Here is a 20,348-nt window from a genome sequence, read left to right as displayed (position 1 = left end):
GGCAAACTAAGTCAGGGGTTCATAACCAGAAGCATCCTTAATCATATTATTATCCTTTATATATAAAGCCTACCATATTATTCAGAACTTTACAATAAATAGCACCTACAAATACAAAAACTGCATATTTACCAAGTAAAATCAATGTCACAGGAGAAAATCACAAGCCAGTCTTACAGTCAAAGAGCTGGAGGGTCCTAGTAAACAGTAAGTAGGGGAAATGAAACTAGGGCTGGTTAAGAATGCAAGGAAGATGGGTGTGTTTGAAAAGATGGTATTTAGGTGTTTATTTAATTATGATAATAAATGTCTAATCACACGAGGAAGGAAGTTCCAGAGTGTGGGGGCAGCCCTAGAAAAGTTATAGACTGTGCGTGGGGACAGATTATCAGAAAGGAAGTCACGTCAACATTATTGGAGGAGTAGAGGTGGGGGGGGGGGCTTAGTAATGTATTTATGTATATGGTTAAAAATGTACTTAGGCCAAGTGCAATGAAGTTATTTAAAAGCAAAAGACCACTATCTATTCATTAATCAGATTGATCAAGACTTTTTTCTTTTGCTTTTTGTTATATAATATTACACAATATTTATATAGTGCCATCATATTACAAAGCACTGTACAAAGTCCATAGTCGTGACACTAACTGTGCCTCAAAGGGGCTCACAATCAAATGAATATTATTTACATAAGGGATATAACTGGGTAGAGTCTGGCTTTCTCCTATATAACTGGATTTTTCTTCAGATGACATCCCAAATGCATCCTGTAATAATGATATCCTCCACTCATCCTTTATAGTCACCTCTTCTCATTCTTGCATACAGAATTTATCTCACTTTTGTAAACCTCTTTCCTCATTCACAGTGGGAACTTACCCACCTTTTCTATCTTTAAACACAACCTAAAAACTAATTTCTTTGGGCAAGCATATAAACAAATCCACTCTAACCAAGATTTTCGCAAAATTTTTACCCCTGAGAAACCCCTTAAATAATTATCTTGTCTCAGGGAACTCCTTCCTAAACCAATTAATTGGCGTTAGTGGGAAAAAAGCCTCCTAAATTTGTGGCCAGTGAAGAAAATGCCGCTCATACAGTGGTGGCTAAAATTACACTTTTATAGGTAACTAAAAATGCCATTAGAATCATAAAGATGGCTCCACCAAGTGATGTTGTCCCCAGACCTATGCAGGCATCATCAGATTGGAAATCAATCAGCCACTATTTGAGGAACCTCTACCAACCTCTTGAAGAATCCTTGGTTTTCACAGAAGCCTGGTTGAGTTTAGCTGCTGTAAACTGTCACCTCCTCTCTTCCCTTGATCTCTAATTTTATTTTTGTTTTTTGCCCTTCTATTAAAAACTGTAAAGGGGTGACCTCCCCATAGTGCTTCTGCTGTGTGTATGTTTTTTTGTGTGTATGTATATATGTTTTGTGTATAACTTATTAGGTAAGCTGTTTAGTTGTGCGCTCCACCGATCTCCTGTCCGCTCGTACAAATCGTAATCATATAAATTGCTCTCCCATCACTTTGTAAAATATATACGGTTCGCTGTTTAACTAAGCTGTATCTGTTTCTCCTTTAATTTTTGTATAATTTTAGGACTATGGGCCTGATTCATGAAAGCTCTTCAAGGCTGGAGAGAATACACTTTTAGAAGGGAAACTGGGTGATCCAGACAACATAGAATGGATTTCTAAAAATTATTTGCTAGCAAACGTTTTGAATCCTGGACCAGATCCAGTCCAGGCTTGCTGGATCACCAAGATTTACTGATGAAAGTGTATACTTCCCAGCCTTGGATAAATCAGGGCCAAAGTATTTTCTACTGAACGGTGCCAGGGCAGATAGTGTAATAGTAGACAAAGTAAAATCAAAGTGGAGAAACAATTAAATGTCCATGGCTGTTGTATACTTGGACACACCACAATCACAGATTCTATTCATATTCATTGAGCAGTAATCACACAAATTCAGAGGCTGCTTTTGACCAACTTTACATTGTGCTGCATTTTTCAAAATGCATCACGTCCTTCTGAGGTGCAAGCAAAGAAGATCAAATGCAGCCTTTACTTCTTAAATGTTGTGTTTTCTATTTAGACTCTTTAAATATGAGGCATACTGGACAGTCCATTGACAATGTGCAATTGTAAATTGGTAAGAACCCAAGTGTTTAAGCTGAAATAAACTCATTGGTGGGTAGTGAGCAGTGTTGGTGTTCAAATTCGGGTAGACCCGACCAGAAAAAAACGAGATTTGATGGTAACAATTTGGATAAAAAAAGTTTTAAAAAAATAAAAATTAATGTTAAATGAATTCATTGAGTATTTGTGTTTATTTAACTATTTTTTTTTCTTTTTTTATAGGTTATCCTATAATGACATGATATCTCTTAAGCTGCGTACACATATGTGCAATTCTTGTCGTTGGAAAGGATCTTTCACGATTCTTTCCAACGACAAAGGACTGCACGATGCATGATTGAGTATTGTACATACAGCACCGTTCTGCTCTATGGAGAGAGGAGGGGGAGAACGACGGAGCGGCACCCTGCTGCACGCTCTCCCCCTTCCCTTGCATTAGGATCACTCGTCGTTCATCATTCGTGGATCCGCCAGGACGGATCCACGGACGATGAGCGACCCCGACTGTACACAAGCCAGATTCTTGCCCGATATCTGGCCGATGCTGATTATCGGGCGAGAAAAATCTGACGTGTGTACGCAGCTTTACTCTGTAACACACTTTCCAGCATAGTAATATTATGATACATTTGTTACATTTTTCTTTTATCCACTGTGTGAAAATTGTATCAAATGTATCATATTACTGTGCATGTTACAGAGTCTGCAATCATTGAGAAGAGTATGAATTCCCAGGGCACTACAGGTGTATTAACCTATAGTGCCCTGTGAATGGAAGTGCAACTGCAGAGTTCACAGCTGTGATTGCAGGCGATACCCGAGCACTAGAAGATGAATGGGGACAAGTTTCCCCATTCATCACATCTAGTGCCCTGTGTTCTTGGATAGAGAAACTCTATCCAAGAACACATACTACTAGCAAAAGCAATCAGGATCGCTTTTGTAGTCCTGTAGTATGTGTTCCTGAATAGAGTTTCTCTATCCAAGAACTCAGGACTCCTTGTGTTCTTGGATAGAGAAATTCTATTCAAGAACACATACAACTAGTGAAGGGCTGCAAGAGCAATCTGATAATAGTCGATAATAGACTTAATAGTCCCTAAAAATACCTGAATTCTCCCACCATTGACTTCAATGGTGTTCGAATTCAGTATTCGATCACTTGAACAATATCTCACTATTCAATTCAATAGCTGTGGAATTGAATAGTGAAATATTCAACCAACACTAGTAGAGAGCCTTTGCCATAATCAGCAAGTATGCACAGTAAACTTTCCCATTATATCACATACTTACCCTGTGCACCATCTACATCACTGGCTCCACGGCAAACTTCTAGGATCAAATACTTAAAGACACCAAACACCAAACTTTTTTGGTTAAAAATGCATTTAGTGGGCAACGGACTAGCCACCACTATTGGCTGTGGTCTCTCTTGAGCTGATACTTTGCCATTACTTACCAACAGCTAGGAGCCACGCTTTTGGTAGAAACCATGCTTTGCTTCTTAATATCAGATTTTCCAACATGGAGATCAGTACATTAAGGACATCACCAAATCACTCCAAATTCCTCAGGCAGTCGCAGGCATTCCTTGGGTCCTGCACTTAATATATACAGCTATGAAGTTTTAGAAATAATTTTGCTGCAGCCCAGAAACTTTGACAAACCAGATATTTCAATGCTTTTATTTAAGGTAAATTCCAAGCTAAAAGTTAGGGTTTTTTGGATAGCTTAGACACAAATTATGTTGATAATGTTCCCTTTAACATTGAAAATATTTATGTTCAGGTCTATTGTAAGTACATTTGTGTTAACTGGGATGGCAGAAACAAAACAGTAAAGACCTTGGCTGCCTTCCGGCCTGTTGCATGTATCCAGAGCGCTAGGTCCTACTATACATTTGGAAGATATATTCATCTTTCCCATTTATTTTACTCTTATTATTATATCACTATTAATATATCACTTGCATGTGTAAAAAAAAGAAACTTTACCAGCATATTTACAGCATTTGTGTAACTGTTGTGTATAAAATTTTATAATACAATTTTATATCATGAACATGATCAGTTATCCACAGAGAGCTGCATAGTGTCCTCTTCATATACTCCCTTGTCTAATGCTTTCCGCAGCTTGAACCAGAACAATTCATGGCCCTGAGGATCTTCAGGAAAGGTAATGTATGTATTCTGCTTAATCAGCTTTCTTAGCTTGTGGTATGCAGAAAGTCTAAGGAGAAATTGAAGAACATATTGAGGATATCTGTCTTTTTCTTAAAACAATAAGAATGTTTATCATACAAAAATTTAACCGATGGTATAGCTAACAGAATTTCCAAAAAGCAGGCAGATATGAAAAAGGACATTGTAAACCAGAATTATTGTAAAAGGATTTCAAATAAAAAAAAAACACATTAGATCTGTTATTTAAAAACATGGGTTGGATTCAAATTAGATCTTTTTAGAACACTAATACTTAAATTTTTTGGTAAGACACAATGAAGGTGCTTGTAAGACTGAAATAGGCTTTACAGGCCTTATGGTGATTAGATAAGCTAATTTTAATATCATCAAATGGTTCTGGGGTCAAAAAAAGCCGATTTTTATGATAAACCTAACAGTAAATCTTTGCCTAACTTTAGCTATAGCCCTAATGATACGCTAACCCTTTGCCCATTAAAGTCATGTGGTCACCATGTAAATATTTAATGACATAGCTGTGTTCAGAGCCACTATCAGAAATTTCTGGGCCCCTCCATGTCCATCTAAAAATTCTAGCTAATGGTGTTCATATAGTTCCGATCAGTTTTGACATGGATCTAAGGTAATCTGACCTTGGATCTGAGTTTTAGCTGATCTGAAATTACAATACCTGACTGCCAGATAAAGTATAGCTCAGTCGATTTGGTTGCAAAATCCAGTTGAATTTCTTGATTTTTCTAGCCAGATTTGCATTAAAATTTTCAGCACTTCTAGTTCCATCATTGCAATGCCAAGTCAAAGGGTCTGAGCAAACCAGCAAAGATGTCAGATGCAATTGTTGAGTTTGCGATAGCAAGCAAAAGAGCCCAGAGCAAGTGGAAAGTTTAGGGAGACACTTGCAAATAAACGGCCAGGCTTCATCTTTACCTGGCTCCCTTGCTGGCTAACCCTGCGGGTTTCTGCTGGCAGACCTATGCTAAATCAGCAAGGGAGACGTGTGCTGTATGTGTTGTGTTTGGGCTAAACAGCAATGAAGCTGTGTGCAAAAGACAGGCCAGACTAGCCAGCTTGGGAGCCAAGTACATGCAGAGGGTATGGCTAGTGAACAAGGTAGCCAGATGCAATGGGAACCTGACTCTCCACTTGCAACTGACTGTATTTCTGACTTCCTGCTTGGCTAGGCCAACATGGGAGGTGAACTGGGGTTTACCTATCCCAACACTCGTTTAGGGACCGCCCAACAATAACTGTCAATGTAAACTACATAAAAATCTGCTCATAGACATGGTATAGACTTTAAAGACATACAGAGATCCTTCTATCACCAATATCTATCTGCTGCTTGAGGACAGTTTGATGTGAAGGGAAATGTGGGGGAAAATATATATATCTCTGTGAATCATTAAAAGGGATTTACTATACTATTGATATTTATAGCTATCAGAATTTATTTTAGCCATAGTGTAAGTGCAGTGACCCAGTGCAACCAATCAAAATTCATCTGGAATCAGTCAACCATGAACAAAGGCTTTATAGCACTCATGGATATGGATGGGTATGGAATAGGATACACCAACTCTAGTGCTAAAATTCCATATTACTGCCTAGTCTTAACCTCTACTCTCTTTCTTGATGCTTAATCTAACCACCCTTTCCTGGTACATAAACTTAACCCCCTCAATTGAATTGTACAAGTTTTAAGTCATATTAGGTGACAGAAGGGTTTGACATGCTTTATTGTGGTCTTATGATATGGTAAGTTTTATCTCTCTCTTAATCTCTTACTGTTATAAACCTTTGTTTTCAGTGACTTAAGCTACGTACACATGTCCAACGTGATATCGCTCAGGGCCTATATCAGGTGAGAATTTGTGTACAGCACCAGTCGTCCATCGTCCCAACAACCATCCTGGCGGATCAACAAACGATGGACGACCACCCATCCTAATGCAAGGGAAGGGGGAGAGCGCACAGTGGGGTACCGCTCTGTTGTTCTCCGCCTCCCCTCTCCATGGAGCAGAACAGTGCGGTCCTAGTCATTGGAAAGGATGGTGAAAGATCCTTTCCAATAACTATTATTGCACGTATGTTTGTGGCCTTACTGACATACCATCTTTAGAATGTACATGTAAAATGGCAAATAACACAGGTGGTGACTATTGCCCAGATTTTATTACTAAATGGGGTTAACCTGTCACAGCAGGAAAGAAAGACATTAATGGTGCATTGAATTTGAATGGCTCCTCCACATGGACCACCAGCTCAGAAAAGTTCTATGAGAGCAGTTGGAGCAGAAATGCTGACAATATGAACGTCATGCAGCCTTTTTGATTGTCCTTCTTCTGCATTATGATAATAGTGTTTTCTATTACTTGAACTCTTATTTCTTGATCTGCAGCTTTTGTGTAACTATAGTTTCCCCTGCTTTGGATTGTGATTTTAATTTTAGCTTATGAAAAAAGGAATTTCTCAGATAGTGACCTCCACCTAGAGGCTGTATAAAACTGTTGTTTTTTTTATTATTTTTAATGTTTTAAAGTGCATTTTAAGCCAAACATTACCCCCACACATTATATATTTACACCTGTAAAAAATGCCAGGTACAAATTTTACGATGTTCAAAAAAACGCAAATGTATTTTAATGTACACAAACACAATATACTTTAAATTTGATTTGGGAAAATTCCCTCTGATTACTGTGTGCATGGTGATAAACTAATAAATGTTATCTATTCACTTTCTACCTTCAAAATAATGCATTCCAGGTGTGCAAGTACAATGCAATGTGTAATATTTTTATGCCTCTTTTAATTGTTATAATTATTTTTTATTACAATTTGTTGCTGTCACAAGGGGGGCTGACAAATATTGAACTGGTCCAGCTCTAGTATTTCTCCAATAAGGAGAAGCAAAACAATGGCGAGTTACTCCATTCCCTGTGTTATCTGTGGCATGTTTCAAAACAGGTTTATTTACTTAGGATCTAGTTATAAATCAGGTAATCCGACATTCACTCTGGTCCATATGTTTAAATGACAGTAATTGTTTCTCCACCAGGAAATGTTTTTGTAAATCTCAGATTCACTTTTTTTATAAACGACCCTCTATTTTCTGGTTGAGACTGACTTCATGTAGGTCTACAGGTCCTTCTCCATATATGAGCACAAAAAAAAATTTACTCTTTATTTATCCCTTATGTTTCCCTGATCATGCAAAACATTATTTTTAGTCAATTGTTTTACACAGCCAAACAGCCATGTTTTTGGAAGTGCTTAGAGAACAGTTAGATACCTTGCTACCGAAATACAAGGCAAAGTACCACCACTCTTTAGCATAATGATGATTAAGGTTTGACTTATCCAGAGCTTTTTAATACCCCTGTAAAAGTACAAAGTCTGGTCTTACATGTATTATTTAAATGTACTTTACCTGTAATCTGGAATATTTTCCAAAAATATCACAAGCAATACATCCTGTCTTTGGTAGAAAACTTTAGAACAAGCCATTTCAATCTCCATTCTGCACCACTGGCTTTCAAGGTAGTTTCTGCTGATTACACATAAGGTTTTACGACTGTTATTTATGGCGTCCTGAATGTTGTCAATATGGTAGACTCCTGGAATAAAATCTCTAGGTTTAAAGCATATTTTATATTTCCTTTTGCCTTGGCATTCCAAATGGAATAATAATTCCTTCATGACCCACTCTTCATCATCAGAGCAGTATGAAATATAAGCATCATATTTGTAAATCCTGTCCTCCTTTTGTAGCTTCCATTCAAACCATACTCTGGCCATGTAGTAAAAGTAGTGAATGGACCACTTCAGCTTCATCATCACAAGGCTTGTCACCATAAAGAGCAAAGTTAGAATAAAACTTCCAATGAAAAAGAACACAGAGATATCAGTTCCACAAAAGCTGAGGTCCTGGTTTACAAAATTCAAGTCATGTGCTACTTGGCCAAAACAATTATATGATTGTATAAGAGGAACTTGAACCTTTGGATACCATTGTGACCATTCCTGGAACCAATAATTATCACAGGAACAGGAAAGAGGATTCATATATGCATCAAAATAACTTAAGTTAGGCAAATGTGTCAGAAATGTTTTGCTGATGTTTCTAAGTTTGTTGTTCCTGATTGATAAATTCTCTAAAAATTTCAAATTAGCAAAAGTATATCCTGGTAGGTCTTTGATTTTGTTGTTGTCAAGTGTAAGATGTCTTACTTGGGGGAATTTGTAAATAAACTCAACTGTGGAATCTTGATCTGACCCTTGAAAGGATTCTGACAAATCCAAATTAGTCAAATTTGTTAAAGGAGAGAATGAAACATACATAAAACCAGAGACTGAAATACCTTTCATGTTCAGGTTTTTAAGGGAACTCAGGCCTTCAAACAGTGTTTCTGGAGCAATGTCTTCATAACGACGAGATTGATAACTTATATCCAAGGTTTTCAAGAGCTTAAGCTTCTCAAATGGTCTTTTAGCATCCTTTTCGTTGAAAAACGACAACATGTTTCTGCTTATATTTAAATATTCCAGAGATTTCAAACTTGTAAATTTATCATCACTTATTTTGTAAATAAAATTATTAGATAATGAAAGAGTTCGCAATGAGTTAAGCCCTTGAAATACCCACAGGTTTATTGAGTGAATTTTGTTCCCTGATAATAAAAGTGTCTCAAGCTTTTTCAGTGTATGAAAAGACCTCATCTTCATTAAAAATATATTATTTTCCTGTATATCCAAGTACTTGAGATTCCGTACATTCAAAAAACTGGAGGCAGAGATAGCAACAATATTGCCTCCTCTCAGAATAAGGTGGGTTAAATGCTTTAAACCTACAAATAGGTTTTGTTTGATGACAATAAAATGGTTTTTTGATAGGTCCAAATACTGTAGATTTTTTAAAGGACTGAACAGAAAGTCTTGTAGGTATGATAGTTTGTTTCTTTCAAGGGTTAAGGTACGAAGTGATTCCAATCCAAGCCATGTAGATTTTTGAATATTTTCAATTTTACACTTGTCAAGATACAAAACCTCAAGATTCTTGAAAGCCTGAAGTTCTTTTCCTGTTAAGTTTCTAAGCGAACTTGTCGAAAGAATAAGTGAAGTTAGGTTAGTGCACCCACCAATGATGTGTAGTTTTGAGATATTGATTTTTGAATGTTGGATGTCCAATACCTGTAACTTGGGGAAAGACTGAAAAACTTGGCAAGTAACAGATGGGTCATATTCAAGTGCAGGTCTCATGCTTGACCAGTGAAGCTCAGTAAGTTTGGGAATTGTAAGATGAAGAAGTATTGATATATTTAAAGGGTTTTCATTAAAAGTAATATCTGATAGATTGGGTACATTAATAAAGGCACTTTTATTTATTGAAGTCATATTATTTCTTCTCACATTGAGGGTTGTCAGATTAGGCATATACAGTTGGCTAAAATCCAATACAGAAATGGAGTTATTTTTTAGGTCCAAAATGTTCAGAGATGATAGGACCAACAGAGTTTGGTTACTCCGCAAATCTGCTATAGAGTTGGAGCTCATATTCAGAATGTACAGCGTGTTCAGGTTTGTTACTGCATTAACCACAGAGCTGAAATCTGAAATCTGATTGAAAGACAGATCAAGTTCTTGCAAAGCCTTTAAGGAAATAAAACGGACACTTTCCATTGTTCTTAGTCTATTTTTGCTAAGGTTAAGAATTTGTAGGCTTGTCAAGTCCTTCATATCCACATTTTCCAATGACTGTATCAAATTATGGCTGAGGTCCAGATGGTAAAGATTGTTTAAATTGTCAAAAGCTCCAGAATGAATTGCATTAATTTTATTTCTGTTTAGCCGAAGCTCCAGAAGCCTGGGTAAGTGAGAAAAAGCTTTGTGTTCCACTACAGTAATACTATTATATGACACATTTAACCACAAGGTTTGATTTGGAAGATGTTGGATAGATTCTTGTAAAGTCTCAACTCCTTGTCCTATGCAGTTAGCATACTCTCTGTTCTCATAGACCAGAAAGCACTTGGCATATCCAAAGGCTGTTATTGGTGGTACAAGGATCATGGTAGTGGTCAGCAAGACAATAATATGCTTGATTGAATAGCTCATGTCAGAAGAGTTTATGGTTTCTTGAAACAAGACAGAAGCAGTATTGTGATCTAAAGAAAAATAAATGTAACAATATTAAGATATATTTTAAGGCACATAATAAAACAATTCTTCAATTTTATATGCATCCATCTATGTTTAATTCTTTCAAACACACTTGAAAGAATTATCCCCCCAAAATGGCTCTGAGTTCCTAAACACATGGGGCCTTATTTTATTAAAGCTCTTCAAAACTAGAGAAGATAGACTATCATGGGTGATCCTGGGTAATCAAAAGATATAGCAAAATACTTTGAATTGTATATTCAGCAGACCAAAAGGGGGCAATAAGAGTTAGCTGTTAGGTAGACACTTTGTAGATAGGCAGAGCAAAGAGTTTTCTAGTACAAATAAATGTAATCACATGTATCACATCACATCACAAGTTGAACAATCAGTTCGGCATTTTTTGGGTAAAACATAAAACCTAACAAAATTTAATTAAATGTATTTTATTATTGTAATGTTAACACATATGTTAAGGTATATATATAAGCTATTTTTTGTATATTCAGTACAGCAATGATGTGTGCAATCTCTCATTCAGCTTCATGTCAGTTGTAGATCTGTTGTAGATTGATTTTTATTGAGGTATTCAACATTTAGTATTTTGCTGCTGTGCTTTGTGCACAAAGTGGTAAATATCATATTCATATGAAATATTTATTAGACACCTAGCTTACAAAAAAAAATTATTCCATAACCTAAATTTGATTGTCAGCAATCCTGTTCATCAGTGAACTTTTTTATATAATAACATGTTGATGCAGATATAATATAATAATACATAAGTATATATATATATATATATATATATATATTCCCTGGGTTAAGGACATCTGACATACGGACCACTTCTAAATTCGAATTGGGCCTCCCTGCTCGCTTATGTACAGGATGGAGGCTTGGATTGGGGCGGTTTGCATAACTTGCAGAAGAAGTCTTTTGCTAAACAAGGCTGTCACTGAACTCTTCTGCAATATCTTGTAACTCTTTAATGACCAAGACAAACTATGCAGTTGTTTATTTTTGCATTTCAAAGCACAGCTTGCTCTAGAAGTTAATAAATGTCTAGGCTTCATAAAGTCTTTTTGTTTTTGCTTTGTTTGTGATTAACTCACGGTGAGGACTTTATACAGTAACTGACACCACACTGCCTAGTAATATGTTGAGACAAACATCTGTCCTAATTGCATTTATTAAAATAATATACATGTTCCGACTTACATACAGATTAAACCTAGGAACAAACCTACAGTTCCTATCTCTTATGTAACACGGGGACTACCTGTGGTAAAAGGAGCAATACAGAATTAACAAACGTAGGAACTTTGGACTAAGATTTTAGAACAGTGAATGGTCCAGATTTCCAAACATTTGCCAACAAATGGCAAATACCTTTTAAGAAATTCATCCCAGGTTTGCTGAATCACCCAGGTTCACTGATGAAAGTGTATCCTCTCCAGCCTTAGAGATCTTTAATAAATCAAGCCTAGAGTGTCAGAGATGGGGCCCCATGGAGATTGCTATTTGACAGGAGCCTGCTTGTGCTTGATATTGGAATTGTCATAATGAGGGTAACCCATTTCTTTAGAGAGGGTAATTTACAGATGGCACACTTTGAACATTACCATTTCAGCATATGGATGACAGGAACCCTATGTCTGAGCTTTGTACTATTGTTGACAGAAAAGATATCTATATAAATATGATGATTAGGAAACAAATTAGAAACATAAAATATATGGCAACATTGTTAGATATATATTTAGGAACTCAAATCAACAAGTAATACATAAAAAGAAAAGAAGGTTGTTAGTACCTAAACCCTTCAACTACAATACGACATAATAACACAATAACAACACAGACATATACATGACAAAATCAAATACATTCAGGAATATGGTACAGCTGCATGTTATGATGTTTAATAGTACTCCAGGCTCATTCTCTAAATCTCTGATTAGAAAACTACTTAACTTACTTAAAGCGGAAGTAAACGGAAAAAAAAAAAACCTTACTTACCTTTACTTTCACAGATCTGTCGATGCCTCTGGAGATGTCCTGCAATCCTTCTTCATCCCACATCATCACAAAGTGCGCATACGTGAAATCGCCTTTTCTTTCCTTATTAAAGAGAATGCTCCTCCTGGCCATCCGGCAGGCATGCACAGAAGAAGCAGCCAGAAGCCTCATGGGATGCGTGATGTGGGTACCTCCTATTTGGAGGTTTTTAACCCCCCCCCCAAAAAAAAAAAAAAATAAGAAGGCAGTCTATCCTTTTATGTAAGGTAACAATTTAGGTTTAGGTAATTTTTTGCTCCATTTTATGTCTATAAATAAATAAATAAAAAACACCCACACCTCCATGCATTGTAAAAATACATAAGGACAGTAAATATAGTATATAATATATACCTAAAACAATTGGTGAAAAAGGTCATTGTTGTTCTGTAACACTATGATTTAGTGGCCTTTAGATTGGGAGCTGCTGTTTGCCTGAAACTCTGCATCCCTTAACCCCCTTTCCTACTGTTTGAGTTGTAAGTTGAACAATAAATACCCCTAGACCAAAAAAGGTCCAAGCCTGTTTGATTATTTCCACCCCACCTAAAAAGTACACAAGTAAATTCAGCATTGAATACTGATGCCCCGTGGTGTGCTATGTAATGTCTGCCATCATCTTCCACCAATCTACATCTATCAATGTAAGACACAGTAGTACAATACAGGTTAGTGATAGGGACCACAGCACTCAGCACCCAATGTGTGCCCTATGCAAAGAGCTTTCATCAAGCCTGAATGTTCAAATCAGAAGAGTTTGGAGGCATTGACAGCCAAATCTTGCATATCCACCAGTCAATGTTATGGCCCATCAATTTGTTCTTGGTGGGATAGGCCTCCATGATAAGCACCACTGCTTACTGTGCACAGTAGTGGATGTAGCCATAGTGGGCCCCTGTGCAAAAAAGACTTCTCCCTGTGCAAAAAGGCCCTCTCCCTACCAAACTGACCTGGGACCCCATGGCCCAAACAACTCACTGCACTGTTTTCATTCTGGCACATGGACAGTACTCAACAGGCATGAGAAACCTAATGTCCGTCTTAAAGCCCTTGTATGTAATGGCCATATCATTCCAGGCCACCCAATATTTCCCAATCAGTTATAATATGTTCTTCTAATTAAAATATCCATGTACATCCAGGTTGATATGATTAAGCTGTTTTGGATACTAATGATCATATTGTCGAGAATGCTTGGGTACATTCTAATAGAAACACTTCATATTTTTAGAAGTGCAAATAAAATAAAATAATGTATGAATAGATGCAATGAACACATGCCAATAGTAAGTCACATTTTGTTTAGGTTATTGACCAAGATTGCTGTTTCAGTGTAGGATTGAATATTTGAATTAGTTCACATATAAAACATGCATTCGTAGGTTATTTACAGGTATGCAAATGGTCTGCCTAGATGAAAGGGAAGATGTTTCTCAGATTGTAAAACATTTTTCATTGGGCTGTCATTACAGTAAAGACTTTTACAGCTATACTGTAAACGAGACTAAATCCCCAAATTGCAAAATTTCTGTTTATGGAATTTAGTACCCAAATTAATTTCCTTTTTGTAAGCTGAGTAAACATTTTTCTTTTGTGCATATAAAAAAAAAAACAGAACTGCAGGTTACAAAAAGACTAAAGGCAGCCTTCTAAGTTAGTGAATTATTCTGTTGTTGAAATAAAACCCACAATGTTTTGCTATTTTTCTGTAGAAATAACATGGACTCAAAATGTGAGATTTCAGCTACATTTTGCTGAATCTTGATAAGAATAATTATGATTGCCATTGAACACGAATACTCCTTACTAGTGTTGGTCGAATAGCTCACTATTCGATTCGGCAGCTATTCGCTCGAATATAGCAAAAAAATTTGTGTGGTCGAACATCGAATTCGAACACCATTAAAGTCAATAGGAGAAAAATTCGGGTTTGTTTCAGCACTGTGTAGAGCTTCTACAGCCTCCAAACAGGTGTAAAAAGATACATTATAAAAGGATACATGAAAAGATACATTGTAAAAAGATACATAACACTATTCCATACCCCTGTACTTCACATGAATATTAAAGAGCACCTGTCAAATCTATATTAGGCTAAAGCTAGGTACACACTTCCAATAATTATTGTTAGAAAATGAACGATTGTGACCGATCAACGATTATGCACGATTATACTTGAACAATCATATTGTGCACAATTCTGTACATGCTGTAACAATATGATCGTTCATATATAATCCACCAACAGTGTCCACACACTAGATACAATCGTTTGAACGATGCAGGGAGGGACATGTAAAGGAGAAAGTGTACCGCAGAAACATGCACGATCACTGAACGTCACGATACTGTACACACAATAGATAGTGAAAGATCGTCGGCCAATCAGATCCATCGTGGCGGTCGTTCATTTCCAGCGACAATCCTCGTTTGTCAGCGTCCTTGGTCACTTTTTTTTTGGCCAATCGGTTGTTCATCGGTCGTTTCTAACGATAATTATTGGACGTGTGTATTGGACGTGTGTATGCAGCTTTAGTCTACACGGACTGCATTCCCATGGGCTAATCTACACCAGGACGTTTCCTTCAGGCACGTTTTTGAGCGTTATTTTAAACATTACTAGCAACATTTAATAAATTAGCTCTGGATAAACGCGGGAAATCGCTTCCATTGAACTCAATGGAGGCTTTTTCAAGCGTTTTTAAGCTTTTATGAAAGCTTTCATTGAAAACAATGGGGGCTTTTATAAACATTTTTAGCAGGACTTTGGAATCCCCCTTTAATAAGGAGACTCCCAGATCTCCACCGTCCCACCCTGGGGAATGAGTACAGGGGTACATAAATCCCCTTACTTATTCCCTGAAAGGGTTAAAATATAAGTAAAAAATAGGACAAGGCTTTCATTTAAAATTATTTTATTAATGTGTGTGTTTGTGTAATTTAACTTAAAAATTATAGCGCTGGATAAATGCGGGAAAACGCTTCCATTGAACTCAATGAAGGCTTTTTCAAGCGTTTTTAAGCTTTTATGAAAGCTTCCATTTAAAACAACGGGGGCTTTTATAAACATTTTTAGCAGGACTTTGGAATCTGGAAGCCCCCTTTAATAAGGAGACTCCCAGATAAAGTTCCCACGGTCCAGGAATCCCACAATGATATTATGATTCATAAAAGAAAGAACAAGTTTAAAATAAAAAACACATACAAAAAAAAATTTAGAAAAAAAAAATTTTTTTTTTCCTCCCGAATTTTTGCTGTCGAATGCAGCAAAATTCGGTTCGGGTCTACCCGAATTCAAACAGCCATATTCAGGTCGAATATAGGGACAACTCGAATTCGAACATCAACACTACTCATTACAACATAAGAAGACAGGGACTTCTAATGATCATGTCCCAATCCCAATAATAGGAAGCCCAATAAAAATACTGATCTTCACCCTATAATATGGAAAACCTGCTATGACTTGAGTATAAACCTAGGGCACAAAATGTGACTTAACCTGTTTATATTCAAACACAGAATAACTTCTTTAGCATATATTTATAGGGACTTTTTAGGCATCTCATATACACAGCACAATTTTAAAATCATGCCAGCAGTCATTATTATAAACACATTTACATTTACCAGTAGTATTAACTGTTTTACAGCCACATAATAAAAAATCTCATAAAATGCCTCCAAGCATAATATATGTTGACGTGTTTCGCAGACCTAATAGTCTGCTTCTTCAGGGCAACCAAGAGACAATTCTAAATATTTGTTTTTCTGCATTTTTATCATGGACTGGAAACCAAACTTCACCTAATAAAATAAGCACTTCTCGCAAATCTTGCAATTTATCCTCTCCACTGTTTTCTGGTCTCATGTCCTCCAAAGGATGATTTATTGTCATAGACTTCAGTTTCTGATCCTGACTCTTTGGCACAACGACCCTGGATCTTTGTCTGACCACTACTGATTGCCACCTGCCCTGACCATTGGTTCCCCTGACTACTCTTCTGTTTTTCGTTCATGTACCATGATTTGGTCCTATCCAGTCAGCAGTTACCAGTCCCTGGGTGTACAGAGGCCCAAACCTGGGCACTGCCTCCTAAAGTCCATCACCACTTGAGGGGTGCACTGGTGAATCCAGAGGCTGGTGTCGTAGACTCTGCACCCTGTACACATTTCTGCCAAGCAGGCTGGTGACACAAGGGTCCCCCACCTCTACAATAATTCTATAGCATAAAAAAATACAGACCAAAAGCAGGCAAAATAAAACAGTGCTGTTATCCCAGTATTATTGGTCATGACAATGACAATGGCCATCATGCATACTTAAAGTGTATCTAGAGCCAAAACTTTTTTTTTTGTTTTGAACAAAGATGTAATATCCCTGTCAAGTTTTTTTTTTTGTGTCTTTATTTTTCTGTTGTCTATTGTAAAATTTTGAATTGTGTCAGGAATAGAGGGAAACTTTTCCCATGGAAACACTTGTTCCTGTAACAGCTGTCTAATCAGGCATTTCTCTTACTTTTGATGACTTTCACTTCCTGCTGTGTCTGCAGGAGGGAAAGTGAAAAAAACATGTCACCAATGGGAAGCAAGATATTGGCAAACACAATGTTCTGGCAATAGGGAGTTCAGAGACATGGCTTAAATAGGAAGTTCATGGGAGGGGCCAGGAGTTCAAGGTTTAGCAAGATACAAAGTATCAAGGTATCTTTATGTGGCAGCATGGTGGCTCAGGGGTTAGCATTCCGGCCTTTGCAAGATGTTCTGGCAATAGGTCCTAGGTTCTCCCTGTGTCTGCGTGGATTTCCTCCGGGTACTCTGGTTTCCTCCCACATCCCAAAAGTTAGGTTATTTGGCTTCCCCCTAATTTGACCTTAGACTACATTAATGACATAAGAGTAGGGACATTAGATTGTGACCTCCTTGAGGGACAGTTAGTGACATGACTATGGACTTTGTACAGCGCTGCATCAAATGATGGCGCTAAATAAATACTGTATAATAAAAATAATCTTTGTTCAAGGAATTCAAAAGAGTGCAAAAGGCAAACCCTCAAGTAGTGCAGTAGACAGAGCTGCAGCCAGACACTGAAGCATCTCTGGGTTTGGATCCTGACACAACTATATTATGTGGATGCATATCCCAATGTAAGGAAAATACACTACAAACCCTTCCCCCATCAAGGGCAAGTAGCCAATTTATTAACACCTGGTTCTACTGATTTCAATTCTCCTACACTCAGGACTGCAGAAGCCACCTGGGCCTCATACAGCCCCATTAGAGCTAAGTCCACATGGTTGGCAAGGATACCTGGAGAACCTGACCATGAATGGTTGCCAAAGCTGTCCTTCAAACCCTTCCCCACCCTGGCCATCTCAACAACCCGCAAGCAGGTACCTACGTGGGTCTAATGGTTCCTGAGCAGACAGGCCACCTACGTGGGTCCATCCATCCCCGACACTCCCCTGACCAATTCAGACTGGAGGGCCTGCTTCCCCTGGCTTCCTTTCCCTGAATATAAGTGTTGTGATCCCCAGGAAAGCACCAATAATTACGACCTGGCTAAGTTACTGTACATGCCCCCACATGTTATGCATATTAGAGATCAGATATAGTTGTACCACTTGTTTGCTCTCCCACATCCTACGCACGTCTTCCTCATCCTTTTCCCAGTAGAGTTTAACTTCAATAAGAAAGATGTTGTTACTTGTCACGAATAAATAAAATAATGAAATAATTAAATAAATGAAGTGAAAAACAATATTTCAAATAAGAAGCAGACATAAAAATACCTAAATAAAATACAGCTTCCTTTATTACCAATTCAAAACGTAATGTTGATTAATTTGTTGGATGTGATCCTTAGTGTTCTAATTCTAGCAGCAATCTTCATGATATGGGGCTAAAAAATAAACAGGGGGAATAGGACACTTGCATTGCACAGAAAGAAAGCAGTACAAGCCTTATAAACTTCTTAATTTGGGAACAAGGTGCATGATCCATGTGCTCTTGCACGTTTCTTCTAAGTCCAGCAAAGATCAGTATTGGTCAAATCAATTCAAATCCAAAAGTATTATATGGACTCTTACTCACAATCCTATTAGAAAAATGTCAGTTTTTGACCCGAATAGGTCTTTATTTACTCTATATAGTAGAATTTGCCTTTCCACTATGGCAGTGCCGATCTTTGGATTGGAAGTGCAGATCTTTACTAGAACTTACTAGAATGGGACACATACATCATAATTTCTATTAAAGGCCAATTATCTGCAAACTTGGGAACTCAGACTAAAAGACATAAAATATTAGAACAAATAAATTGCAACAAAAATCAAAGAAATCTCCTCTCCTTCTAATGTATATTTTTTCCTATCAATATGTCAAATCCCCATATTAAAGCTGGAAACATATTACTCTCAGGTTCCCTCTTGACATCATCCAATAAGTCTGCTTAGATTACTAAATGGCTCTAAATAAATTGCAAAAGAACGTTTGAAACATAAGGAAGATTTCATTTCCACATTATTTAGCTTTTTCGAACTTCTCTTCTTGATCATACAGCTCTTGTTTTAAGCTGTTAGATTTAACATTTGACGGATGAATTCAAATTTTACATCTTGGAAAAAACCTTCAGGGCTCAAGCTTATCAAAAACGTCTGGAATTCTTAAAGTTTTACATATTGATCCAAAGATGTTATCTAAAGCTTTTTGTTTTATATAAACCAACTCATTCCTTTGCTTTCTATAATTCTGTTATCCAAGAATTTTGGGATAGACAGCTACTGTTGCATTCCTGAGCATGCCTTACTGGAAAGGCAAACTTTATACCCATAATTTCTAGCTTTATGTCTGCACCTTTTTTATAGGTAACCACTGTCTACCTATGTACCCTCTGTTGTGGAACATCTGATCTCAAATATACCTGCCCATGTGTGCAAACATTGCCAGTATTAATTGTGCATATTTTTTTTCCAAACAACTCAATATTGAAATACTGAAAAAACTATACTGAAAAACATAAAAATACTGAACATAAAAATATTAATTGTCTTGATGAAATTTTGCTTGAGATAAGCCATGACATAATGTATGTGTGACATTGTATGTGTGCTATATGGTATGAGTATGCTAGTCTTGTAGCATCCTTTGTGGGGTAAAAAAAAAAAGAAGACCACAGGTTACTTTCCACTACTGTAAAGAAATCAAATTAGTTTACTCACCATACAAACTAGAGATGTCTTCTATTTCTTCTGCTCCAGGGTGTGATTTATATTTTAGGACACAGACACCATTATTTGTAGCTTTCACTTCCTTGTGGTCGCATTTCCCAAAAGAACTTTGACCATGTAGTCATGATGTAGAAATCCATCAGCTGGAGAAAGAAAAGAGGCAGCGTTCATGAAAATGAGAATAGTAGTCACTCCCTCTTCACTGAAGTGATGTGATGCAAATTGGCCATCTCACGTTCTTATAATTTTAGGCATTCACCACATAAATTCTGCAACACACTCAGGATAAATTAAATTTCTAAGATCTATAGGTATTATATATAAACATGTATCAAACATTTTTTATGAACACAATGAAAAACAGGGTTTGATACCTTCTACAATACAGATAAAAAAGAGTAAAAGGGCCTGCAAGTAGGTTATTCATATTTGGACTGATGATGCTGCCAAAATCACTCTCTAATAGGAAAGTATGAGCAAGTAAGAATATGCTGCAGAAAAGTTTTGCATAAACTTATAGTCATACCTAAACCCCATAGTAAAGCT

General features: G+C 36.9%; 1 protein-coding gene across 2 annotated transcripts; it reads right to left on the bottom strand.

The window, feature by feature from the left end:
- Nucleotides 1-3,822: 3,822 nt before the first annotated feature.
- On the bottom strand, nt 3,823-19,935 carry LOC140340876 (uncharacterized). Of its 2 annotated transcripts, none has more exons than XM_072426309.1 (3): nt 19,794-19,935; nt 7,784-10,517; nt 3,823-4,381 (listed from the first exon to the last, which is right to left on the bottom strand). In XM_072426309.1, the coding sequence occupies exons 2-3, from the start codon at nt 10,465-10,467 to the stop codon at nt 4,219-4,221; spliced, it is 2,847 nt and encodes a 948-aa protein (XP_072282410.1). In that variant the 5' UTR covers nt 10,468-10,517; nt 19,794-19,935; the 3' UTR covers nt 3,823-4,218. The 2 variants fall into 2 exon arrangements, with proteins under 2 accessions (XP_072282410.1, XP_072282412.1); XM_072426311.1 differs by lacking the exon at nt 19,794-19,935 and adding an exon at nt 12,535-12,684.
- Between the last annotated feature and the right edge of the window lie 413 nt (nt 19,936-20,348).

Source organism: Pyxicephalus adspersus, chromosome 11 (assembly GCF_032062135.1).
Source record: "Pyxicephalus adspersus chromosome 11, UCB_Pads_2.0, whole genome shotgun sequence".
NCBI lineage: Eukaryota > Metazoa > Chordata > Amphibia > Anura > Pyxicephalidae > Pyxicephalus > Pyxicephalus adspersus.
This window is presented reverse-complemented; position numbering and strand designations above follow the sequence as displayed.

Coding starts and splice junctions, on each gene's coding strand:
- LOC140340876 (XM_072426309.1), bottom strand. CDS start 10,467: ATGAGCTATTCAATCAAGCATATTATTGTCTTGCTGACCACTACCATG. Junction 4,382..7,783: donor GAAAATATTCCAGATTACAG/GTAAAGTACATT, acceptor ATTTCTCCTTAG/ACTTTCTGCATACCACAAGC.